The following is a 27,148-nucleotide window of genomic DNA, read 5'->3' as shown; positions in this document are numbered from 1 at the left end:
GAGTGCTCCTCATTTCTCATCCCTGCAGATAAACAGCACACTTTAAAGAAGGCATTAGATTTTGAAGGATGATGGTTACAAATTATCAACGAGAAGGGTGTTGAATCAATATGCCACTAACCAAACCAGCCTTGAGTGCCTTGGGCCCCCTCGGTCCTCAACACAAAGTAAAAGATCTGGGGGGGGGGGGGGGGGGGGGGGGCTCTAGTCAATGGTATCACGACGTGGTATTAAGTCATCCTTCCTGCTATGACTTTGATTGAACAATCAAACCTCTATGTGGACTGAGAAATGATTTCCCCTTGAAGAGCCCCATCATTCATTAGACTAGACTGTGCTAACTGAACACCTAGTGGGTAAGGAATGGCAAATGCAGTGTCTAAAAATACGTAACCAGCGTCCCTCCCATCCCTCCACAGCAGGTAGGTCGGGTGGCCCTGCTAATTACCTAATCTTCCTAGCAGGGCATAATGGTGGCTGCCATCATCACTCACTAACCACTAGAGCATTTAAAACGCCTGCTGACTTTCTGTTTTTAACTTTGCTTTCATATTAATGAACATATGTGCCTCAAAAGACAAATATATAGCCACAAGCTTCAGTTTTTGAATGAACAATTCTGATTAACAAGACGGAAATAATCCAACGTTGAGTTCTTTAATGATGTTCCAAAGTTGTATTTCTCTGTTCACTTTTAGCATTCGACTGAGATAGAGAGTTTGTTATGTCGTTTTAGTGAAGGTAGATGAGCAGAGTATTCTGAAGCCATCACACGGCTAGATGTTGGCTGAGTTCCCCAGCAAAATGCATTGAAAATGTAAAACATGAAAGATTGTAATCACACAGCTTGTCTCTGTGGTGCCACGACTTCTAGAAAACATGCAAATCCCCTTTCCAACATACACATCCTGATGACTTACTACAACCATCATGGAAATTGAAAACTCACACCAATCCCAATTCAAGAGCATTTTTTAACTGTGGACAAGCAACAACATAAAGTGGCCATGTGATGGATTCCCCCTAAACAGTTAAGCTATTCTGAAGGAAGGAAATGCATGGGGCCATACAGGAATGTTTTAGAGTGTAAAAAGCTGTCCCAATGCCATGAGATCAAAGAGTAGCCTCTGATTATACTCCTCATCCCAAATTCACATCATTCATAACACAGTGATAGCACACGGCTGACAGCTCTCCTGCAGGGTTAACATCCTGTACTAAAGGAACATTACCACAGGTTTAAAACGTCAGCTCACAGACACACTTCGTACAGAGGTGTCTGTGTGTCAAATATAAAACATATTTTTTACTACTTTCTGAGCCAGGTTACAAATCACGAAAATGGTCGAAAAATCTGATCACAAAGACTGTTTTATCCAAATTACTCCTGAACCATAGGTTTTTTTTAATTTTGAAATAGCATATGACATTTAAATGATCTGAAAATAGAAAGACTACTGATAAAAGGTTTACATTTGTACTGCTACAAAAATACACTAACCTTCCGGGCAGTAATACCATGCAATAACTGGGGTGGTGATTGTCATCTCTCAAACGAGTTCCTACATTAATCAACTGTCAAACTGATTTCCTTGGGAGCGCTGCAGGCTGAGAGACGTGTCTACAAACACCACAAGAGGCAGTAGAGAGAGTTCTCCAACCTTCAACACATCTCATCTTGGACACAACCCACCGCCAGAGGGCAACTCTGGCCTTGGACATCAGTAGCCTACATGTCTGGCTTGCAAAGAAATGAAAGGACGCATCCTACATCCTAAACAGCTATGCGTGACAGTAGCTTTTGAGGTGAAAACAGTTCTGTTCAAACATAATATGTGAACTATGGAGACATCACTTGCTTCTGTCATTCACAGGACCACAGCCGAATCGAATTATCTTGATAATGTGTACAGTATGCTGCTGTAAATAAAGTAATAGCCATGTATCTATTAAAGCAGAGATTTTATTTATCTATTAAAACAGAGATCAAGCCTAGCTGATTAATTTGTCCAAGTCATAATAATCGTCACCTTGGTCAGCCTGAGCAGAAGGGAAACATGATCCCCAAGTACAACCTCTCTCTTGGCTCTCTCTCTCATCCGCAAGAGTCCAATTTAGAATTCTCCTGCTGCTGCATGAATAGCATCCCAGCAGGCTGCTGCGACACAGTGTTTGTCCTTCAGCTCCTGTGGCACACATAAAACAGGAACGAGTAGAGAAGCACCCTCTCTGACAGCTGGGAGAGGGGAGAGGGTCAGGAGAAGGCAGGCCGCCAGGCGCCAACCAGCCAGAACGTGAAGCAGGTCTCGGCCATGGAGTGAGCCCACCTGCTGGGTACCAAGGTGCCTCCAGAGCTGCACACCTTCCCCAGGCTCCCCAGGGGGACCTTTTTAAACAAGACACCTAATCTAGGACAGAATGCCCATTTACTAAGCAGAATTTCCAAATGTGAATGTAAAATCACAACAAAGTGCAAGTATTATCACGCAAATGTTATTTGGTGATGAACTTGCTCATGATATGACACTACCCACTGGGCACAGACGTCAATTTAATGTTTATTCCACGTTGGTTCAACGTAATTTAATTTAAATGATGTATTATGTAAAACAACCCAAAAAACGGTATTTATTCATCTTCAAAATCAGTCATCATGTTACTGTAATCTAATTTACAGTCATTCTGAAAGGAAGATACACTACATGGCCAAAAGTATGTGGACACCTGCTCGTTAAACATCTTATTCCAATATAATGGCGATTAATATGGAGTTGGTCCCCCCTTTGCTGCTATAACAGCATCCACTTTCTGGGAAGGCTTTCCACTAGATGTTGGAACAATGCTTCGGGGACTTGCTTCCATTCCGCCAAAAGAGCTTTAGTGTGGTTGGGCACGGATGTTTGGCAATTAGGCCTGGCTCGCAGTCAGCGTTCCAATTCATCTCAAAGGTGTTCGATGAGACTGAGGTAAGGGCTCTGCGCAGGCCAGTCAAGTTCTTCCACACCAATCTCAAAAAAACATTTTTGTATTTTTGTACTCGCTTTGTGCACAGGAGCATTGTCATGCTGAAACAGGAAAGGGCCTTCCCCAAACTGTTGCCAAAAAGTTGGAAGCACAGAATCGTCTAGAATGTCATTGTATGCTGTAGCATTAAGATTTCCCCGCACTGGAACTAAGGGGCCTAGTCTGAACCATGAAAAACAGCCCCAGCCCCTTATTCCTTCTCCACCAAACTTTACACTTGGCACTATGCATTCGGGCAGGTAGCGTTCTCCTGGCATCTGCCAAACCCAGATTCGTCCGTCGGACTACCAAATGGTGAAGCGTGATTCATCAATCCAGAGAACGCGTTTCCACTGCTACAGAGTCCAATAGCAGCGAGCTTTACACCACTCCAGACGATTCTTGGCATTGTGCATGGTGATCTTAGGTTTGTGTGCGCCTGCTCGGTCATGGAAACCCATTTCATCAAGCACAACAGTTATTGTGCAGACGTTGCTTCCAAAGGCAGTTTGGAACTCGGCAATGAGTGTTGCAACCGAGAACAGAAGATTTTTACGCACTAGGCATTTCAGCATTCGGCAGTTCTGTTCTGTGAGCTTGTGTGACCTACCACTTCACGACTGAGCAGTTGTTGCTCCTAGACGTTTCCGCTTCACAATAACAGCACTTACAGTTGACCGGGGCAGCTCTAGCAGGACAGAAATTTGACAAACGGACTTGCCACGTTGAAAGTCACTGAGCTTTTCAGTATGGCCATTCTACTGCCAATGTTTGTCTATGGAGATTGTATGGCTGTGTGCTCGATTTGATGCACTTGTCAGCAATGGGTGAGGCTGAAATAGTCGAAACCACTAATTTCAAGGGGTGTCCACATATTTGTGTATATATAGTGTAAATGAATAAAAACATCAAGATCTTCATTAAAATTTGTATTGAGCTAAGACTGACATCAAACCCCGAAGGCAAAAATTCCAAACATGCTGTCATTAAGCTGTCATCTTACAATTCTACAGCCTTGAAGCAGTTATAATTCCTACCAAGCCTGACTAAAGGACAATCAAAATGTAATCAGAACATGGTTTTGTCTAATTTAAAGGCCAATTTCAGATTTAGTTGGGCTTTCTTTTATGTTGGCTTTCAAATACATTTCTATCAATATGCAGCAACATCAGACAGACCGGACATGAGTTGACTCCACTGAGCTTACCAACCCTGACATGTCGCCTTGAGTTTCTATAGAACAACACACCAAAAATAATTACAGTGAGTGTGCTGTCTGCTCTGTCCTCTTGTATGGCTAGCTCTGGAACAGAGTGGTACACAACAGACAAAATAAATCAACCCTAAGAGCATCAAAAGTAGACAGTTCTCATTAGCAGTCCATTTTTTGTTCATGGTTATGGAGCTGGTGTGTGTGTGTGTGTGTGTGTGTGTGTGTGTGTGTGTGTGTGTGTGTGTGTGTGTGTGTGTGTGTGTGTGTGTGTGTGTGTGTGTGTGTGTGTGTGTGTGTGTGTGTGTGTGTGTGTGTGTGAAAGAAAGACAGAGTGTGTGAGAGAGACAGACAGAGAGGGCATAGATCACCTTACAATTACACAAGTCAACAAAATATAATTTTTTCAATATTTATCAATGGCTAGGCTACTTTATGCTACGATTTTGACAACATCTGAGGTAGATGTGGCCACGGAATGTTTTTCTCCATATAACACCATAAATTACAGATACAATTTTGACAATCAATTTGTTCAGATTAGGTTTACATTATCAGCAATGATGATGAGCCTATGCCATGGTTACTGTCCGCTCTCTTCAAAAGATGCTCTAGGAATAATGGACCAAAAAGCACCTTTCTTTTCGACACACCGGTAATGATAAATCAAACATTTCTATGTAGTTAAATGAAGGCCACACTATTTTACCTGCTGAATTCAACGTATGTTCTTCGGTCGCTCAAGTCACCTCCCTTTTAGAATTGTGAAAGCTGATGATGCTTCCAAGACACTTGCACGGGATCAGATTACATCGAGAGAAAGCGGACCAGCCCCGGAATCTGAAAAATATAAGTACCAGTTGAAGCGGCCCCGGAACGTGTATAAAGACCCCACTGCAGTTCTCCCCATTGAGTTTCCCACAGAGTTTGTAAAACATCTGTGTTTCTCTGGTCGGTACGGTGGAGTGGCGGCATCCAGAGGCGTTAGACTCAAACCCCACCCGATCACCGAGACGGAAAAGGTCATGGAGAAAAAGAAAAAAATAGGCTTACAAAGAGTGCAGTGCGATCCATACAAAACACCATAATTTGACATCCTATTTATTTTGTGTTGGTCACAATTAATAGGCTATAGCAAATCTATAGCCACTCTATAGCCTAACAGAAAGTATGCATAGATGGGAGAAAAACAACTCTATCATATTTTCTTCACTTTTCAAATCACTTTTATGGTAGTGGCAAAAGTAACTACAATGTTATTGTTGCATAATTGGATATGAGAGGTTATTATTTTTACCTAAGATAACCAGTCATATAACAGGGTGACATTTTTGTTTAAAAACGAATTTAAAGAAATTTCACTGAATGGGGAGTGAATGTATCTATAAGCCAGTATTTATTCCTAATGCATCCATGTGCAGCTCACTGAGTGATCATATTAAGCAAAATGACATTACATAACAGAATGAGGACGAAATTGGAAACCATCGTACTTCATATCACGCAATAGAATCCATTAATCTTTGCTCCAGTGGCAAGTTATGAAAGAATTACATTGCCTTCAGAAAGTATTCACACCCCTTGACTTTTTCCACATTATTTGTTGTGTTACAGACTGAATTTAAAACTAAATAAATTGAGATTTTGTATCACAGGCCTACACACAATACCACTTTGACATTATGTTCCTAGACATTTTTACAAATTAATTAAAAATGAAAAGCTGAGATGTCTTGAGTCAATAACAATTCAATCCCTTTGTTATGGCATGACTAAATAAATTCAGGTTGCAAGGTTGCAAAGTTGCAAGGACTCACTGTGTGAGTCTACAGTTTATTCTTTTATAAAAAGAAATGGAATAGAGCTAAGCACAGGAAAAATCCTAGAGGAAACCTGATTCAGTCTGCTTTCCAACAGACACTAAGTGAAAAATTCACCATTTAGCAGGGCAATAACCTAAAACACAAGACCAAATATACACTGGAGTTGCTTACCAAGACAACATTGAATGTTCCTGTGTTGCCTAGTTACAGTTTTGACTTAAATCGGCTTGAAAGTCTATGGCAAGACACGAAAATGTCTTGACAGAGCTTGAATAACTTTTTAAAGAATAATGTGCAAATATTGTATAATCCAGGTGTGCAAAGCTCTTAAGAGACTTACCCAGAAGGACTCACAGCTGTAATCACTGTCAGAGGGTTGAATAGTTATGTAATCAAGATACACTACCGGTCAAAAGTTTTAGAACACCTACTAATTCAAGCGTTTTTCTTTATACTATTTTCTACACTATAGAATAATATTGAAGACATCAAAACTATGAAACAACACATATGGAATCATGTAGTAACAAAAAGTGTTAATTCAAAATATATTTCATATTTGAGTATCTTCAAAAAGACACCCTTTGCATTCTCTCAACCAGCTTCATGAGGTAGTCACCTGGAATGCATTTCAATTAACAGGTATGCCTTCTTAAAAGTTAATTTGTGGAATTTCTTTCCTTCTTAATGCATTTGAGCCAGTCAGTTGTGACAAGGTAGGGGGGTATAGAGAATATAGCCCAATTTGGTAAAAGACCAAATCCATATTATGGCATGAACAGCTCAAATAAGCAAAGAGAAACGACAGTCCATCATTATTTTAGGTCAGTCAATATGGAACATTTCAAGAACTTTGAAAGTTTCTTCAAGTGCAGTCGCAAAAACCATCAAGCACTATGATGAAACTGGCTCTCATGAGGACCACCACAGGAATGGAAGACCCAGAGTTATCTCTGCTGCAGAGGATGAGTTGATCTAGGCACCAGACTGGTGACAAATGATGGGCAAAGCTACTGAATGTGCCTATTTCACAGCAAATTAAACGATTACATGTTTAACACTGCAGAAAGTCAGTGACATAAACATATTGCCTGAAATGTAGTTCCAAAACAAGAGCCTGACTAATGTCATTAGGAATATATGCTAAAGGCTATGAATTTATATTCATGCAAAAACTGTGAGGAAGTTCCTTTCGCATTTCTTCACTCCAATTCCCAACAGCCTGGGGAACTACGGCACTGAGGAAATAAGAAAAGCCTGCTGCAACACTAAAGGTAAGACTGGACAGGCTGCTTAAAATGTCCATGCAATTAAACTTAAATGCTTTAAGTACACTGAAACAACCTTATTACACTCAATATATGCTTAACATATCTGTTTATACATTTTTATATTAAGACATTTGTCCTGTTGCATAGCAAGCTCAAATGAAATTATCAGAAGTTGCAAATCAAAAGGCCATTTTGCTTTTCTTCACAATGAGAGAGCATTCCTCTGAGAGCCAGCTGAAAGGTGCATGATTATTGAATTTGCTCCTAATAAATATTTCCCAGCAGCTCTATCATCTCAGTTAAAATCAGTGTGAAAAGAAATGTTGAGTTGTTTCACATAAAAAACATTTATCTGTGTACACTTCACGTTTGACTTGCACGAGAAATTAATTAATACATTTGACATTTTTTACACACCATACAGTGCTTAGAGTCAATCATATAATTTATTCACAGCAGAGGCAAATAGACACTTACTTTTAATGAAGATAAAGATTTTTTTTTTAAATGGATCAAAAACCTGGTATTAAACATATTTTAAAAAATCTACCTTTGCTATCATTATTACTGGTTGAAAAAGTGCTATAATGAATCAATTTTCAAACCGCATAATTGTGAACTACAGAGTTTTTGAGACCTGTGGGTATTCAGGCTTGCTCCAGTTCCACAAGTACTCCATCACAGTCTTTTGGGTGGAGGAACATGACAGGTTTCCCATGAGCGCCTATCCGTGGTTCAGCTGACAGGGTTCTTATGTTCCTAGCCTTCAGATCCACTATCGCTACACTGATATCATCAACCTGAAATCACAAAAATAACATACAATTCCATTAGAGAACAGATGAGGAGACAAGGATAGAGTGAGTGAATACAGCCCATTCACGTGGGCTGAACAGCATATGCAGCATTGCTCAGACTGACTCACCTCAATGCAGATATGGTGCATCCCACCAGATTTGTTCTTCTGTAGGAAGCCTGTGATTGGGCTCTTCTCCCCGAGTGGGTGCAGCAGTTCCAGCTTGGTGTTACCCAGCTCCACAAAGACAGTGTAGACTCCATGCTCAGGAAGGGGAACTTTATCGCTGACCTGAGCCCCCAGCACATCTCTGTAAAGAGCAGTGGCTTTCTCCATGTCTGGTACAGCTATAGCGATGTGATTTAGCCTTCCCAGTTTCCAGACAGATCCTGGAATACCTTGGCAGAGTGGTGTTGAGGTTGAAAGTGTCCTCAGGGTTGGAGAATAAGTGTGACGAACACACTTTGAGAGACCTGTAACAAAATAAATTAAGTGTTTAGTACAGCCATACCATGCCATGTTGTTTTTCTTTCCGGAGTACGGGACTTATTTGATTGAATATGCTACCTGGAGAGGTCAAGCAGCTAGCAACAGGGAACACTTGCTAAAAGTAAATCTGCACTAACAACGGTGGATTTAGCCTACTTTGTTGTGTAGCCTGAGATCAAGTCTAACGAGACTGTTTTTGACATGTGAAACAATATTTATCAGATATCTATACTTACGTGCAACCTTCAACACGGACGCCGCCATATTTTCGAAAAATCGTGCAACTTAGGATAGCGAATCGCTTTGAATGTCAAGACAATGGGATAGAGCACACTTATATTGCTTTTCAATTAAAAACCGTACATTGCACTTGTAAATACAGTTATTTTAGATATTCATGTTGTCTATCCAGCTTGCTAAATCTTAACCTGACCTGCTATCCGGATCTTTGTAGCACAACAGAGATTGTTTCCGGGGGGAGCATATCTTCTTGTTACACACATGTTCACATGTGAGGAACAACGATGGCTACCGGGGACATAGGTAACACGTTGGAGTGCTGTCTAACGCTACTAAACATAAAAACTGCACATCCAGAACATTTTCTTAGGTAAGTGCAACATTTTTATAATAATATCCAGATATGTTTAACTTAAAAATCAATTAATTTACTTGCTGCCATCGTTACACAATGCTAAGGCTAACTAGCATATAGCAAGCAAACATCTGCAAGCATTCCCTGTTTGGTTAGCCAGACCACGTCATCAAATATTCTTAAAGATAGCCCAGCAGCACCGATAAACTTGATTCTAGTAATTTAGCTACACTTGATTAGTTGAGCCAGGTATGGGTACTGGTCTAGAACAAAACCCTGCACACCCCGTGGGTTTTCAAGGCCAGAGTTGGTTGAAGAAGACTGCTAACGTTACTAACCGCTGTACTACTTGAAGAATACTAACAAACATTGCCATTTGTATTTTTTCTTTGTGTATAGTCTTCAGGGTGCCGTGGCAACAGACTTCACTTATCTCACGAAGACCCTGTATGATTTACACAAAACCCACGAGCCAGCAGGCTCAAAGGGAAGCCCTCTGGACCAGCTGGTGGTTGAGAACTTTGATGAGGAACAGATATGGCAGGAGCTGGAGCTCCAGAATACTGCAGTGCTGAAGCACTTTGAGACAGCAGTGAGTCAGGCTGCCTTGGATACAGCTCTGAGTATCCTGTTTGATGAAGAGGATGCTGATGCGGAGCCAGATGAAGGGGTTGAACAAGATGGTGAAGACATAGAAGAGGAGACGAGAGATGGGGATTTGGAAGATGATGGGCAAGGAGAAGAACCACCCATGCTTAAAACTGCTATGGATGCCTTGAGAGGGGATAACACAGACGAGGACTCTGATGTAGATTTTGATGTGGACGCATTAGAAAAACAAGCTAAACAGAAGAAATGCTCAGCGGTGAGAGAGTCAAAACCACTGGGTCCTCCATCAGAGGTTGATGACAGGTTCTTCAAGCTCTCAGAGATGGAGTCCTTTCTGGATGATATGGACAGAAGGGAGGGGAAGGAGGGGGACGGTGATGTAGACTACTTCCAGGACTTGCCCTCTGGAGATGATGATGACATAGGCCTCTTCTGTGAGGATGTTTCTTCCAAAAAAACAAAAAAAACAAGCGCAGTATGTATCATAGATTTTCTCTCTGCCAGATCTGGCTACTGTTCTGTGGTGTTTCTGGTCATTATTGTAGACAGACACACTGAATTCCTATTAATGTACTATGTTCTTTTTGTAGCTGAAAAGTTCCAGGAATCTGAAGTACAAAGACTTCTTTGATGCTGTGGATGATGATCCTGCACAAATAGCTGACCAATCAGACGCAGAGGATGAGAAAAACAGTATAGATGGGATGCAAGAAGAAGAAGGTGATGATAATGACGAAGAAGAAGAAAATGAGTAAGTGGCTGATGCAGGAATGTCATATGAATGTCATGGTTGGAATTGCATCAAAAAGGAATATAGGGCAGGGATATTAATTTTGTACTTAAGATAAGAGTTGTTTGTTCCTTTGCTGTTTTAGGGACTTCGTTCAGGATGAAGAGTGCAGACAAGCCAAGGAGGCTTTGAAACGGGTGACCTTTAACTTACCTGCAGAAAGTGATGACAGTGAGGGAGAAGACATGGTGGACATCTTTGGAGGAAAGTCTCAAAATGCAACAAAATCTGAACCCAAATCATCCTTTGAGAAACGACAAGACAAGGCAAGCTTTTCCTCAGGGGCTGTTTTAGAATATCTAAATTGGGTTGGGTGTCATTTAATTTACAATTTTTTTCATCTGCTGTATATATAACTTTATGTAGCAGACTAATGAAATGGTAAATTCTTACCTTACACAGATGGCTGAAAAGATACAGGATTTGGAAAAGGCTGCCATGGGAGAAAAGCCATGGCAACTAACAGGAGAGGTGTCTGCTCAGACTCGTCCAGAGAACAGCCTTCTTGAGGTGGATGTGGCATTTGACTCAGCCTCCAGGATGGGTACGTACCACATGCTTGTCAGTCTGTTCAGTTTAACTGTCAGTCCCGTTTGAGATGGTTTAGTATTTTACTTACTGCAAGTTTGTGTGTGTTAGAGAGGGTGTTTGTTCAGTCAGGTAACATTTTGCTCTGTTTTCTCTCAGCCCCTGCTGTAACAGAGGAAACCACTTTGCAGCTGGAGGACATAATCAAGCAGAGGATTAAAGACCAGGTCAGTGTATAGACGGTCGGTTGTTTAGCAACTAAACTGACCAATGCTCAACTAGGGGGCAAAACAGACTGGGTTGGCTTAGATTGTTGACAACATGTAAACTATATTTCGTCTCCACTGTTTATTGAAAACATACATTTGCACAATGAGAACTTGTCTTTCAAGTACATTGTTATCGTTTTTGCTAGCTAGTGAATTTGAGCCATTTTAGCATAGACGTCATTCAAAACAAGACATAGTATCAAGAACAAGATAAAACTAGCTGAAAAGAGCCACCTATGATTCTCCACATGGCAGCGTCAGTCATTGTTGCTAGCTACTGTATCTGGCCATTCAGAATCACAACATCACACAAACGTCTGCACCATTGAATCGCGTGCATCGTTTTCGTGACGTTGTTAGCTAACCCGTCTCTAGAGACATAACTCAATCTTGACAACAAACTGAACAACTATTCTCAGTTGGATCCAGCTGAATGTGTCATCATCGTTTCATTGAGTAAATAGGTAGAACAAGTATAGGTCTATCCAGTATTTAGTTCCGATGTAACCACATTGGCACATTTCAAAGGTGATTTTATTTTCTGTCTTGTATTTTTCCGAAGGTGTGGGATGATGTGGTGCGCAAGGAGAAGCCTAAGGAAGAGGTATTTGAGTACAAGAAGAGGCTGACTCTGGACCATGAGAAGAGCAAGCTGAGCCTTGCAGAGGTTTATGAGCAAGAGTACCTCAAGCAGAATCAGGTAGTTATTCCATTATATTTTAGTGTGAACATACTTGGCTTTTTTCTATATTGCAATTAAAGCATTTTTTGTTTGTTGAATTAATTATATTATTTCTATCTATTTCCCTTGTATTTCAGCAAAAGACAGAGGATGAAGAAAACCCAGCCCATGCAGAAATTCAAAAGCTCATGGATTCTCTATTCCTTAAACTTGACGCTCTCTCTAACTTCCACTTCACACCCAAACCGGTGAGTTGCTTTAAAAAAGCATCTTGTTTCACAGCATCTCTAATCTTTTTAAAGATCTAATTTAACTGTACTGTATATAAGAATAGTGCGTAAGTAGTATTTTTGTTGTCTCTGTCTTTCCTATATATAACTTATTTATTTAATGTAATATGTTATGATCTTGTCTATTATTGTTCTGTACTTTGTCATGTATTTGTATGTTTTATGTGGAAAACTAGCATTTGCATGACAACCAGAATTTATGCTTGCCTTTTAAAGATGCTATATTTAAGCAATAAGGCTCAAGGGGATGTGGTATATGGCCAATATACCACGGCTAAGGGCTGTTATGCATGGCGGACTGCCTGGATACAGCCCTGGGCCGTGGTTTAAAAATAAATGTTTTGTCATACCTGAATACAGTGCTATACCAGGGCTGTCAGAAAATCATCATTCGGAGTTCGAACCACCCAGTTTATAATGAAGGGAACGCTTTTGCACAATGTTGATATGTTTGACCTTTTCTTTGTGTCCTGCAGCCTGTTCCTGAAGTGAAAGTTGTCTCCAATTTGCCTTCTATTGCTATGGAGGAAGTTGCTCCAGTCAGTGCCAGTAATGCCACTCTATTGGCTCCAGAGGAAGTCAAGGTTTGTCATGCATTCCTCTCCATAATGTTTCATGTTATTGGAAATCGTATTCTAGTGGAGTATACTGACGTGTACAAAAGCATTCAAGGGTTGAATACAGCCAATGAACTACTGTGTTTTCCATCATAGTAGCCTTTTAGTAGATGCTTCTGAGGCCAGGGTAACACCGTTTCCTTTCTGATCTTAGGGGAAGAACAAGGCTGGAGACGTGCTGGGTGACTCTGAAAAGACCCCCACAGACAAGAAACGAGAGAGACGCAAGAAGAAGAAGGTGAAGCGCATCAAGATCCACGAGAAGGAGAAGAGACAGAAACTGAAGGAGGCTAACAGAACTGGAGAGAATAAGAAACAATCAAAAGCAGAGGTGGCAGAAAACCTCAAGAAACTCACAAAGGGAGGCAAAGCAACATTATTAAAGGTCAGTGTTTTCTTTCTGCATGTCTCGTTTTTATATTTAGTTAACATTGTTTTTCAAATGAAAGCCCCTCCATTATATTTGTGTGATCATTATAGACTGATAAGGCCATTGTGTACTCCACACATTTTCATTTGTATTTATTACAATAGCTATGATTCAGCTGTCACAGTTGCAAATAGTTTCTTAAAAATAGATGTTGAGCTTTTTTTATTTGTTCTGTTCAAGGATGAGGGGAAGGATAAAGCTCTCCGCTCCTCCTCCGCCTTCTTCTCCCAACTACAAGACCAAGTGAAGAGCCAGATCAAAGGAGCCAAGGACCCGGGCTCCAAGAAGAAGAAACACAAAGAAGTCTCAGCCAGCAAACTCAAGTTGTAACATTTAGATTGTTATGATGATGTATGTGTTATGGTAATGCGTATTTCTTTGTACAGATTTTTAAAGAGAGAGCTGCAATTTATGTTAACCAGTGCTCGCAAGTTTGTAATTTGCAATAAAAAAAAGCTAAACTTGTCACGATGTAATTTATTCTAACTTTTTGTGACCAATTAGATTGACACTATTAATCTGTTCAGCTAATCGATCTGTGAGCATCAGGTGAAAAATCTGCTGATGTGCCCTTGGGCAAGGCACTTAACCATAATTTTCTCCAGGGTCACCAAACTACTATGGCTGACCCTGTAATACGGGAGCCAAACTCATTCCATGGAAGGTCTGCTGTTTTTTTTTGTTTCAATCAAGACCTAGACATCCAGGTGATGGGAATTCCTTACTAATGTGATCTTAGTTCATCAATCAAGTACAAGGGAGGAGCGAAAACCCGCAGGTATTCGGAATGAGTAGACCCCGTAAAACCACATTTTACTGCACCTCCGGTGTACGTGATAACGTGTATTATTATTTAGCTAAATAATTGATTACATTAGTGCTTGTTCAAAGTTCACACTACTACTACTTGCAGCTTCTTTTTCATGTGAGTGAATATTTAAAGGGCTTTTATGATCTAAAGAAAAAAGAGCTGCGGGGTGTAGTTTTGAAACTCGGTCTTGCTGCCCTGTGCAGTTTGATCAGCTATATTGTGGTTGTCTTTCTCAAAACATATCTGGCTATGTAGCTAGTGTACTGTACATTTATGGCATTGGGTCTAATTTCTTTGAAATCTATTTTATGCCTCTCCAATCCACCATCGCCTTCTAGTGGTGTAAACAGCAGGTGTAAACCGGCCACGTTTTGAAAATGTCCCGTGACGTCACTGTCATCTGTTTCTTTGTGGGATAGGAAGGCTCACATTCACGGAAGTCAAGCAACACGACAAGTTGCTGTTTAGCTAGCTAACGATCCTAACAGGTAATGTAAACAAATGGTGTATTAGATATAAAATGTACATTATTATATATACTATGCTTTTATTGGTTGATCGTTTTTTATAGGTAACATTACTGTAGCTAGCTGGAAACGTTTTGATTCTAACATCACTGCTTTGTTTATCAAACTAGCTGACGTTAGCTAGCTATCTTGCTAGTATAACTACTAGTAGCTAGCTAACTAGATTTCTTCATCCTTGTTGTGCAAACTAGCTAGTTAGCTAACCATTTCCTTTACTATGTGATCCATGAACGTGGATTTTGTTAATTAAACTAAGTAAAATGTGTATGCTTTCTGAATTGCTGATAGAGGCGATGTAAGTTAGCCAGTTATTGGTTTCAGAGGGTGGATACTACTGTTAGTTCAATGGCTGTCTGTTTTATATGCCCGCTTCAGTCCTACCTGCCTGTAGTTACTGGTGTGGCCATCAACACGCTCATACGATGGCGATGACTCACTAGGGTCGAAACCTCTCCTTATTCCCTCTCCTTATTCCCCCACCTCCTTCATCTTCACGTTCTCTGATCAAAGGATAGGTGAAAACAATATGGTGGGTGATGTCAGTGTGGCAAAGAAATAGTCAGACTTGCCTGAATGTATTGGCTCCTCTTTTTAATACCAACTTATTTTGTTTCCTTAGCTGGCCATCATGCTCGGTGGAGGATTCAAAGCAGAAAGACTCCGGGTCAATCTCCGACTGGTGATCAATCGCCTGAAACTCTTGGAGAAAAAGAAAAGTGAGTCTGGCAACTACAGTACCTGTCAAAAGTTTGGACACACCTACTCATTCCAAGGGTTTTCTTTCTTTTTACTATTTTCTACATTGTAGAATAGTGAAGACATCAAACTATGAAATAACACATGGAATCATAAAGTAACCAAAAAAGTGTTAAAAAAATCTACATTTTATAGTTGAGATTCTTCAAAGTAGCCACCCTTTGCCTTAATGACAGCTTTGCACACTCTTGGCATTCTCTCAACCAGCTTCATGAGGTAGTCACCTGGAATGCATTTCAATTAACAGGTGTGCCTTGTTAAGTTAATTTGTGGAATTTCTGTCTTTTTTAATGCATTTGAGCCAGTCAGTTGTGTTGTGACAACGTAGGGGTGGTATACAGAATTTAGCTCTATTTGGTAAAAGACCAAGTCCATATTATGGCAAGAACAGCTCAAATAAGCAAAGAGAAACAACAGTCCATCATTACTTTAAAACATGAAATTTTCCGGATTGACTAACCTTCAAGAACTTTGAACGTTTCTTTAAGTACCGTCGCAAAAACCATCAAGCGCTATGATGAAACTGGCTCTCATGAGGACCGCCACAGGAATGGAAGACCCAGAGTTACCTCTGCTGCAAAGGATACGTTCATCAGAGTTACCAGCCTCAGAAATTGCAGCCCAAAATAAATGCTTCAGAGTTCAAGTAACACACATCTCAACATCAACTGTTCAGAGGAAACTGTGTGATTCAGGCCTTCATGGTCAAATTGCTGCAAAGAAACCACTACTAAAGGCCACCAATAAGAAGACTTGCTTGGGCCAAGAAACATGAGCAAATGGACATTAGACCGGTGGACATCTATCCCTTGGTCTGATGACTCCAAATTTTAGATTTTTGGTTCCAACCGCCGTGTCTTTGTGAGACGCGGAGTAGGTGAACGGCTGATCTCTGCATGTGTGGTTCCCACCACATGACCTGGCCTCCACAATCACCTGACCTCAACCCAATTGAGATGGTTTGGGATGAGTTGGACCGCAGAGGGAAGGGAAAGCAGCCAACCAGTGCCCCGCATATGTGGGAACTCCTTCAAGACAGTTGGAAAAGCATTCCAGGTGAAGCTGGTTGAGAGAATGCCAAGACTGTGCAAACCTGTCATCAAGGCAAAGGGTGGCTACTTTGAAGAATCTCAACTATAAAACATATTTCGATTTGTTTAACATTTTTGGGGGTTACCACTAGAGGTCGACCGATTATGATTTTTCAACGCCGATGCCGATTATTGGAGGACAAAAAAGGCCAATACCGATCTAATCGGCCGATTTATTAGAAAAAAAATGTTTTTATATATATATCATACACACACACATTTTTGTAATAATGACAATTGCAACAATACTGAATGAACAATGAACACTTATTTTAACTTAATGTAATACATAAATACACACACACCACACACAGCTCTGAAGTGACAATGATACTGAAGAATCTGCTTAGGAGACAAATACTCTCAACTGTTTGAATAAAAATAGAGTTTAAGTTACCTGTGATGAATGTTGAAAACAAAAACTTTAATTTCTATATGCAGGAAATCCTATTTTAATAATGGGCATGGTAAGAATTGACAACCAAAGTGCGAGTCATAATTCCCATGACACCTTCTAGCAAAATCTGAAAAGCGGTTCCTTCATTTATTCCATAGGATATTTTTAGATTCACTAAAAATAAGGTCTGTGTTTCGTGTAGGCTTACATCACCGTGCCAATTTTATAACTGTGTAGATATGCATAGGACAAGGTAACTCTGCTAAATATAAGCGAAGATAATTATTTTTGTAGAGTGGATTCATGAAAATATGTTGACAAACGTTACCTTATCCTAGTGAGATTTACACAGGTATCAAAACGTCGAGGCGGTTTAAGCCTGCACGAAACACAGACCTTATTTGAAGTAGATCAAGACATTCTCTATGGAAGACATGAACGGTAAAATAACTAAGGAACCCCTTTCAAGTTCAGCCGCAAGTTATTACAGGAATTATAACGCGTTGACTATTTCTCTCTAAACCATATACCTTTGACTAATCCGGAAACTATCACCTCGAAAACAAAACGTTTATTCCGTTCCGTATTTTATCTAACGGGTGGCATCCATGAGTCTAAATATTCCTGTTACATTGCACAACCTTCAATGTTGTCATAATTACGTAAAATTCTGGCAAATTAGTTTGCAAAGAGCCAGGCGGCCCAAACTGTTGCATATACCCTGACTCTGCGTGCAATGAACGCAAGAGAAATGACACAATTTCACCTGGTTAATATTGCCTGCTAACCTGGATTTCTTTTAGCTAAATATGCAGGTTTAAAAATATATACTTGTGTATTGATGTTCATGGTTAAGTACACATTGGAGCAATGACAGTCATTGATGGATTGTTTTTTATAAGATAAGTTTAATGCTAGCTAGCAACTTACCTTAGCTTACTGCATTCGCTAACAGGCAGGCTCTTCGTGGAGTGCAATGTAATCAGGTGTTAGAGCATTGTACTAGTTAACTGTAAGGTTGCAAGATTGGATCCCCCGGGCTGACAAGGTTAAAAATCTGTTCCTAGTCCGTCATTGAAAATAAGAATGTGTTCTTAACTGACTTGCCTAGTTAAATAAAGATTAAATAAAGGTGTTAAAAAAATAAAATAAAAATTAATCGGCGCCCAAAAATACAGATTCCCGATTGTTATGATCGGCCGATTTAATCGGCCATTCCGATTAATCGGTCGACCTCTAGTTGTCACATGATTCCATGTGTTATTTCATAGTTTTGATGTCTTCACTATTCTACAATGTAGAAAATAGTTAAAATAACAAAAAACCCATGAATGAATAGGCGTGTCCAAACTCTTGACTGGTACTGTACATACACACAAACAACGTGCAAGCTGTAGCCTCGTCTCTGTTAATTGACATTTTTGTATCTCGGGTTGTCTTTAAAATAAATGCTTACAGAATGGATCTTCTGTCTCTTTGTAGCTGAGCTAGCTCAGAAGGCGCGGAAGGAAATTGCAGACTACCTGTCAACAGGGAAGGATGAGCGAGCACGGATCCGTGTGGAGCACATCATCAGAGAGGACTACTTGGTAGAGGCCATGGAGATCCTAGAACTCTACTGTGACCTGCTGCTGGCTCGCTTTGGCCTCATCCAGTCCATGAAGTAAATGAGCCAGCCTAGAGGACTCGGAAAAGGAGGCTCTTTCTCAATTGTTTATTTCCTTGCCCCCTTGCCGCCTCCTCAAAACACATTGGATGAGGGGAGAAGCCTTGGGACTTCTCTTCCAATGCGTTTTGAGACAGAGACGAGAGAGGATGCAAGGAATCGAGTAAAGGCAATTGAAAGAAGAGACAAAATTTCTTCTGGTCAAGGAAAACTCCTTGCCCTATTATCGGTGTTTGAGTTTATCCTTCAGGGCTTGACATTTAATGCTTGTCCGGGACAGGTAAAACAAGTAGTCGGACCAGAAGAATATAGATTTACTGTAAGTTGTCTGGATGGACATGCTAAAAAATTCAATGCTAAAATTGCTCCGATCAGAATTGGACCAATGTGTTGCGCGCTGTTCTCCCAATTTCTGCAGAGCGCATCGGAGCAGAATTATTGCATTGACAGGGTATTTGTTGATATTCCTTGCTAGTTAGTGAGTTATTTGCCCAGAGACAGTACATTTTTGGTTTACAAACGGATTATACGGCCATGAAAATCCTGGAAAAGTCATGTGTGCATCCCATGAGTATTTGCCAGTGTCATTGGGCCTGCGGGGAGAGATTGCAGCAGCTAGACTATGGCCTATAAAATAATGATAGACAAACAAACGGACTAGTTAGCCAATTCAAAACATATGGTGTAGCCTGGTTAGTTATCTTGGTAGTTAAGTATTTAGCTAATAGCATGCTATTAATGTCATGTCCCGATGACCTATGTTGTCTAGCGCTCTTGAATAAATTACCTTCACGCAGATGAAAGCGTTAACCTACTCCTGTTATAAAAAACGCATCTCAAACACTCAATTGGGAGTTGACTCTATTCCCCTCTATTCAACATTGGGCATGTCATTCTGACAGTGCTAAAACATATTATTAGAATAGCTAGGGCCTGGACGATACCAGTGGCGCAATATTTCTTCCATGGCAAAAATGAAAACCCGAAGCGGATCCAATTCTTTGTTCCTTTTTAAAAACCTGCTGTATGTAAAATATTGTGTGCTGTAGCTTAGAAAATACATAAATGACTGGATGACAACATAATGTTTGTTTCCAACATTAGGGCTGTTTTCCTAAAGACGTTAAATCCGCTTTGTGTTTTGTTTCCATGCCACGGTACTAACGAGTATCACCCGGGCCCTAAGAGTAGCCTAATTTTGAAATTACTCCTATCCTGCCAATAGTTCTCCACGAAAACCTTCATATGGTTAGTAATTTACCTTGCTTTGAAGTAGCCGACATAAGCCATTTGATCCCTTATTCATTAAATAGTATTTGTTTGTAAGTGTAAAAATGATTTACGCTATTTTAAGGATTGCCAACCATTCTCCAGGAGAGCCTTAAGAGGGCAGCAGGTAGCCTGTAGGTTAGAGCGTTGAGCCAGTAACGAAAGGTTGCTGGTTGGAATACCCGAGCCGACAAGGTGAAAAATCTGTAGATGGGCCCGTGAGCAAGTTACTTAACACTAATTTGCTCCAGGGGCTGCAGTACTACTATGGCTCACCCTGTAAAACTACACATTTCACTGCACCTATCTGGTGTATGTGACAAAACATGTATTTTTTTTAAGGGGCTGTGTTCTATTTTTTTTTGACATATGCAAAGAAGTCAATAGGCGGAGGGTGGCTTACATTTTTACGATTCTCTGTATGGTAATGATAAAGGTATTTTGTAAAGTGGTTCCTTGCATCATACAACACAATTTTATGCCTCCCTTTTGGCCCATGATGTTACAGACCATTTTTAATTTGAGCGTTCAGACGAGTGAAAAAGATCTGTCACGCCATGTCCTTAACACCTATTTGTCTGTTTCTTGACAGGGAGCTGGACCCTGGCCTGCAGGAGGCTGTGTCCACTCTCATTTGGGCAGCCCCACGTCTGCAGTCTGAGGTCAACGAGCTTAAAATTGTGAGTAGTATGCAATGTGCGTTAACATGTCTAGTCGCTTGGACTAGTCTTATCATACTGCCTAATTTAAACCCTTGCATCCCACCCCTGCCCCTTCCCCAATACACATGTAACTATTGGACTATAAATTGTGCCTTTCTGTATTATACTTATGCTATGTATTATTCTATTCTACTGAGCCATTTACTTAATGTTCGAATTCTTATCTTTTTATTATTTATTGTTGTTGCATTGTTGAAGGAACCTGCAAGTAGGCATTTAGTTGGACCATGTACACAGTGCGTATCCCCTACATACGACTAAAAGAACTTGAAACTAGTCCTCAGTAAAAAAAAATGTAATGCAGTTTGTACACTTTTTGCTATATTGTGATCCTTGATACTGTGCTTTCTCCATACAGGTGTCTGATCAGCTGTGTGCCAAATACAGCAAGGAGTATGGCAAGCTCTGTAGGACAAACCAAATCGGGACAGTCAATGATAGGGTATGCATTTTGAGATGATCTGCTTCAAGATACAGTACCAGTCAAAAGTTTGGACACCTACTCATTCAAGGGTTTTTCTTTATTTGTACTATTTTCTACATTGTAGATCAAAAAATATGAAATAACACACATGGAATCATGTGGTAACCAAAAAAGTGTTAAACAAATCTAAATATATTTTCTATTTGAGATCTTTCAAAGTAGCCACCCTTTGCCTTGATGACAGCTTTGCACACGCTTGGCATTTTCTCAACCAGCTTCATGAGGTAGTCACCTGAAATCCATTTCAATTAACAGGTGTTCCTTAAAATTAATTTGTGTCTCAAACGCATTAAGGAAAGAAATCCCAATCAGTTGTGTTATGACTAGGTAGGGGTGGTATACAGAAGATGGCACTATTTGGTAAAAGACCAAGTCTATATTATGGCAAGAACAGTTCAAATAAGCAAAGAGAAATGACAGTCCCATCATTACTTTAAGGCATGAAGGTTAGTCAATATGGAACATTTCAAGAACTTTGTGCAGTTGCAAAAACCATCAAGCAATATAATGAAACTGGCTCTCATGAGGACTGCCACAGGAAAGGAAGACCCAGAGTTACCTCTGCTGCAAAGGATAAGTTCATTAGAATTACCGGCCTCAGAAATTCCAGCCCAAATAAATGCTTTACAGACACACCTCAACATCAACTGTTCAGAGGAGACTGTGTGAATCAGGCCTTCATGGTCGAATTGCTGCAAAGAAACCACTACTAAAGGACACCAATAATAAGAAGAGACTTGCTTGGGACAAGAAACGCAAGCATTGGACATTAGACCGGTGGAAAGTGGGAGCTCCTTCAAGACTGTTGGAAAATAATTCCTCATCAAGCTGTTTGAGAGAATGCCAAGAATCTAAAATATATTTAGATTTGTTTAACTTTTTTTTGTTACTACATGTGTGGTATTTCATAGTTTCATAGCTTCACTATTATTCTACAATTTAAACTTATCTAAACTTTTGATTGGTATATTTCTCTACTTTACCCCATAGCTCATGCACAAACTGAGTGTAGAGGCTCCTCCTAAGATCCTGGTGGAGCGCTACCTCATTGAGATTGCCAAGAACTACAACGTGCCCTACGAGTCAGACGCCATGGTCAGAGTGAGTAGCTGATGATGATAACCTGTCTGTCTCCCTGTGCCCACCCCCTGACTGACTCTACTATTTATATACTACCAAGTCTAGAACCAACAGGACCCGGAAAGCCCCCCCCCCCCCCCCCCCCCAAGACTGCTAAATAGTTAACTAGGCATGTGATGAATAACATTTGATTTTAATGTTACACACCCCCCGCAGCCAGAGGTGTGTACAGGCGAGGAGGCTGACCTCATAGACGTGGACTCTGACTTCAAGAAGCCAGGCGGAGGAGGTGGTGGCGGCGGCTTCACCGCTGGAGCCATGCCTATGCCCATGGCCCCCCCATCAGCGTTCAGCTACCCAACACCCAAAGGAGCCGTAAGACCATCTTTTTTCCAATAGTGTCTTGAATGACACCACTCTTGTTTGGCGAGATCGTTGCTTACAGATGGAGTCCGCCGTAGGGGGGAAACAGCGCCGCTGACCGCTATTGGTCGTGCAGCAGTACATATTGTGCTTTTCTATTCCGCGTGTGCGACGATGTCAGAGCGGAAGAAAACAGTCTTAGTTGTTTGCAGTAACTTCGTTGTTGTTGTAATACCGCCAACAGACATGGCTGTTTCACCATTAAGGATTCCAGCTTTAAGAAATATAGAGATGTTGATATGAATGTGATGTTTTTATACATGTATGGGTTTTTCTTTAGATGCCCGGCCCCATAGGGTTCAACTGCCCCTCTGTTGGCACATATGATGCCTTTAACAACTTCCAGCCTCCAATGAGAGGAGGGCCGCCCCCTGAGCTGCCGAGCTGCCCTCCCACCTACCAGTCTGTAAGTGTCAGAGCCCCCTGCCCCTTCTGCTTCTCCAGACAGATGGACAGACGGCCAGTTCACCTTTCAGGGAAGAGGAGTTCATTATAGTTTGCTTGTGCCATCGCTTGTCTCTGCAGGACAGTGCTATGCTTCAGGGACGTGATAGGGATTGGATAAGAACAGATAGAATGTGGAAACGGTCATAGCTGGTATTAACTGCTAATCACTAACCTTGTGCTGAACTGCATACGACTGTCTTTTGAATGCTCTGAGTGATTTATAATATGCTGAAACAGATATGCTTGCTGTCAAACTAGTATGTTACTGGATGTGGCAGGGAAGCAATGTTCTTCATAGTGAAGTGAATGCAATTTGAGGTTAGTTATATTATGAGCAAAAAGCAAAAGCTAATTCTTACCCCAGCGGTGTTGACTTTCTCTGCAATGCACTACTTCAATGATTATTCCTCCCCCAAACACATACTAATATCCAAACATTGTTTTTCTCTGCCTTCTCATGTATCTATACAACTTGAACATGTCAACATGCAGGCAGGGTAGAGAGATAATGATATGTGTGTGTATTTTTTAGATTGATGAGCTGTCTATTAAACCTTCTGATCGATCCCAGGTCTCTGGTAAGTTGTTTTCAAATAATATTTCATTTTCTACACGTCAATCTCTTCAACGATATTGTTGCTTGCTTCTTGCATAAGGGTTGCATTGGGGTGTATTTGTAATGTCATTCTAAACCTATGTTCTTTCCACAGGCCCCGGGCCTTCCTCCCAGATCTACGATAACAACGCTCTCCCTGAGCTGCCCTCAGTTCCCGACACGCTTCCCACTTCCTCCTTTGGAGTTGGACGAAACACTGCGAGCTCTGATGACATCGACTTTGATGACCTGTCACGCCGCTTTGAGGATCTGAAGAAGAAGACCTAGTCCTCCAGTATCCCATCATGCTATACTGTGTTGTCAGTCACTGCAGCTACAGTATCAAGAAATATTTGGATTGGCACTGATGTTAACATTAACTGTACCTCATTCAAACAGGTGAAGGCCCTTTAGAGGGCTATTTGACAGTACATTTGGAAGTACATTATATTATCGACTACGTCCAATCAAAACTGGGCCGTATAGATGTGATCTTTATATGAGCACTTTGGATATAAAATGGCCTTCCTGATTGTTACTAGTAATCTATGTAACACCTCAATCTTTCTCGTTGCTATGGTTGTCACGTATCCCCTTGACTCACAGTATGAGCCAATATTTGGTTAATAATCGAATAGTCGAATAATCTAATAGTGTCTCTCGTCCAGAGACTGGATTGAGTAATACAGGATCTCAATAGTTTGTCGTTGTGGGTTTCATGAAACAATTTTTTACCGGTCACTGAATCGCATAATAGAAAATCCTGTTTTCTGGCACACCCATTGTGTCAAAATTCAGGCCTAGGACATATTCAAGGCCGTAGCACCCTGTCTGTTGGGTTTTATTCTCAGTACTCTGGCTCTGAACCTTTGGTGACGTCTGAAACCAGTTCTATGGCCGATCTGTTACTTTACATGGGGTGGAGGGATTCAATCAGACTTGATTGATAAAGTAGGAAATTGAAATATGTAATACACAATGCTATTTACAGGAATTGTTTTATTTGTACAGCCAAAATATGTTGGTAGGTTGAAGGCGAGAGTTGGAAAATATGTTTATTTTGTACATATTTTTTCTCATAATAAAATCCTCTTTAAAAAAAAAAAAACTGTATTTAGTTTAACCCTATACATGCACTTTCCGTGTTTGTGTAATATAACCCATGCAGTGAATTGACAAATGGAATGCATGATTTGACTAGTGACAGAAATTATACTCCATATGAAAAACCACTTGACCATGTAAGTTTGATGTAAATACGGCTCTCAAAATGTAATGGGTTCTTCCTCTTTGTGTAAAAGAGGTTTATAGTGTGATTCAGTATGTTATCTATGAATGTGTGTCCTATATGTGCCACACTGCATTTACCATCATCAGAGGCCTTCCCATTCTAAAGTATATTCAAATATGTACACGTAACATGCAGTGGTGGGAAAAGTACCCAATTGTCATACTTGAGTAAAAGTAAAGATGCCTGAACAGAAAATTACTTAAGTAAAATACTACTTGTGTAAAAGTCAAAGTATTTGGTTTTAAATATACTTAAGTATTAAAAGTATAAATTTCTAATTATATTTAGCAAACCAGAAAGCACAATATTTGTGTTTTTTTAATTTACGGAGAGCCAGGGGCACACTCCAACACTCAGACATAATTTACAAAATAAGCTTGTGTTAAGGGAGCCCTCCAGATCAGAGGCGGTAGAGATGACATGGGATGTTCTCTTGAAAAGTGTGTGTATTTGACAATTTTCCTGTCCTGTTAAGCATTCAAAATGTAATGAGTACTTTTTGGTGTCAGGGAAAATGTTTGGAGTAAAACATTTTTTATTTTTTGGAATGTAGTAAAGTAAAAGATGTCAAAAATATAAATAGTGAAGTACATATACCCCCAAAAAAGACTTAAGTAGTACTATAAAGTATTTTTACTTAAGTACTTTACATCACTGGTAACATATATAATCTTTCTTGAAAGTTGTTCAAAGTTTTGATTTTGTGTTTGATAAAAATGTGTTGAATCTTGGTGATGGAAGAAGTAGTTTTGATGAAGGTGAGAAAGGGGGGTGGATTTGCTGTTCTTGTTTTATAGCTTGCTTTCACTAATATATTATGGGTGGAAGTTAGGGCTGTCTACTCCACCATCCTAAAATAAGACTAACACTAGTGTACAGTGACCCGCTCACTGCTTTGACTGATCATCCTCTAAGGTGTAATGTAGGATTGTTTGAAGAATGTTTGATACCAACTTTGATTAGCAAGTGTACTGTATATCTTGTCACATAAAACAGATAATAGCCTATGTTTTTTTCTGTCTAATAAAGGACATCTTTCTAATTGAAGTTCTGGGGTGGCTAATTTTCTTAGACGTAATTGTTTCGGTGTTGTCATATCTTGTCAAGTGAAGCAGTTCTACTGTAATCAAAGGAACTCAGTTGGTAGTGCAGTGTAGATTCTAGTACTGCCACTAGAGAGGGTAAATTACTACATGAACAGTGAAGCTTGACTGATATGGATGCCTCAGTGGATGTGGCAGGTAAAGTGTTAAACAAAGGACACAGAAACGTGTCTCCTAAGTGTTGAGGGACCCATCTCCAAGAGAGCAGGGTTTCATTCAATGACCTTGAAAATACCTTGAAACAAACAGAAATAAAAATAAGTGTACTTCAGTGGAAGCTCCTTTTCAGGAAGTTTCCCAAGATGTGTGCTTGCAGATCACAACCCAGGTTCCTGCAGAGGGAGGCTTGTTTGACAATTGTCTTGTGTAGATCTGTAGCATCGCAATGGGGTGTTTTCCTGGAACTCTCAGGAGCTTGAGGCTTTTGTCAATGCTAACGTAACCTTTTGCCTGATGTGTTTTGGAAACCATGTGTTTGATGTGTTCGATACTATTCCATGAACTCCGTTCCAGGTATTACTATGAGCCTATCCTCCCCAATTAAGTTGCCACTGGCCTACAGTGCTCAGAGTCCTTATAACTTCAAAGAGAGGAGATGCTACATCAGAGTGGTCTTTGATCTGTGGCTCTCCTATTGTATTCATGGTCACATCACAGAGTGTCCTGTCCAGATGGCTGTCTGAGAGGTTCTATTCTAAGTTGTCTGTAGCTGCATGAATTTGCTTATTCTGAGAGTGTCAAACTGACCCAGCTAGGTGAGTCACTGTGCATCGCCACTAAACGTCTCTGACTATGGACGATGATGAGCTGTTTTGACAGCTCTGTCTCCTCTCCCTGGTGGCAATAAAGGCTGCTACCCCCTTCTGAGATAGGGATAGGGCAGAGGATAGTCTTTAAGAGTCCACTGGTGTTCAGCTCTGCATGGTGCTGTTTACAGACAGGGGTCATGCAGTTTGTATGTGGCAGAGTAGGGGATAGAGAGACTGGGGCACATACATGTCTGGTGGTGTAGGAATGGCTGCGGGGTACAGCCCGAGTGTTCACAGTAAACATAAGCCTAAAGTTGCTCAAACTGCTAACTACA

General features: G+C 40.5%; 4 protein-coding genes across 9 annotated transcripts in view; 2 read left to right on the top strand and 2 right to left on the bottom strand.

The window, feature by feature from the left end:
• LOC129834399 (amyloid-beta A4 precursor protein-binding family A member 2-like) overlaps window positions 1–5,056 on the bottom strand; it is an 82,045-nt gene extending 76,989 nt beyond the window's left edge. For 3 of the 5 annotated variants that reach the window (XM_055899330.1, XM_055899329.1, XM_055899332.1), the window contains exon 1: window positions 4,923–5,056. The gene's annotated coding sequence lies outside the window, so the exon portion shown is untranslated. Of the gene's footprint in view, window positions 1–2,030; window positions 2,187–4,922 lie in introns of all 5 variants that reach the window. The other 2 variants (XM_055899331.1, XM_055899333.1) reach the window with 2 other exon arrangements.
• Window positions 5,057–6,008: 952 nt separating this feature from the next.
• On the bottom strand, window positions 6,009–8,917 carry LOC129834398 (methylmalonyl-CoA epimerase, mitochondrial-like). Its single transcript, XM_055899328.1, has 3 exons — window positions 8,829–8,917; window positions 8,233–8,576; window positions 6,009–8,107 (listed from the first exon to the last, which is right to left on the bottom strand). The coding sequence occupies exons 1-3, from the start codon at window positions 8,854–8,856 to the stop codon at window positions 7,955–7,957; spliced, it is 525 nt and encodes a 174-aa protein (XP_055755303.1). The 5' UTR covers window positions 8,857–8,917; the 3' UTR covers window positions 6,009–7,954.
• Window positions 8,918–9,101: 184 nt separating this feature from the next.
• On the top strand, window positions 9,102–13,867 carry LOC129834396 (U3 small nucleolar ribonucleoprotein protein MPP10-like). The gene is made up of 11 exons (XM_055899325.1): window positions 9,102–9,202; window positions 9,587–10,271; window positions 10,387–10,547; window positions 10,672–10,852; window positions 10,989–11,130; window positions 11,274–11,341; window positions 11,946–12,083; window positions 12,203–12,313; window positions 12,832–12,939; window positions 13,127–13,357; window positions 13,583–13,867. Exons 1-11 carry the CDS (start codon window positions 9,117–9,119, stop codon window positions 13,730–13,732), a joined length of 2,061 nt encoding a protein of 686 aa, XP_055755300.1. The 5' UTR covers window positions 9,102–9,116; the 3' UTR covers window positions 13,733–13,867.
• A 726-nt stretch (window positions 13,868–14,593) lies between these two features.
• Window positions 14,594–26,008, top strand: LOC129834397 (IST1 homolog). 2 transcript variants are annotated; one of them, XM_055899326.1, is made up of 11 exons: window positions 14,645–14,701; window positions 15,116–15,269; window positions 15,360–15,456; window positions 18,467–18,647; window positions 20,512–20,599; window positions 21,000–21,083; window positions 22,116–22,226; window positions 22,422–22,580; window positions 22,909–23,034; window positions 23,608–23,653; window positions 23,786–26,008. In XM_055899326.1, exons 2-11 carry the CDS (start codon window positions 15,267–15,269, stop codon window positions 23,956–23,958), a joined length of 1,068 nt encoding a protein of 355 aa, XP_055755301.1. In that variant the 5' UTR covers window positions 14,645–14,701; window positions 15,116–15,266; the 3' UTR covers window positions 23,959–26,008. The 2 variants fall into 2 exon arrangements, with proteins under 2 accessions (XP_055755302.1, XP_055755301.1); XM_055899327.1 differs by lacking the exon at window positions 15,116–15,269 and having other exon boundaries at window positions 14,594–14,701.
• The last annotated feature ends 1,140 nt before the right edge of the window (window positions 26,009–27,148 follow it).

This window comes from Salvelinus fontinalis, chromosome 35 (assembly GCF_029448725.1).
Source record: "Salvelinus fontinalis isolate EN_2023a chromosome 35, ASM2944872v1, whole genome shotgun sequence".
NCBI lineage: Eukaryota > Metazoa > Chordata > Actinopteri > Salmoniformes > Salmonidae > Salvelinus > Salvelinus fontinalis.
The sequence above is the reverse complement of the archived record's forward strand: the minus strand, read 5'-3'. Positions and strand labels throughout refer to the sequence as shown.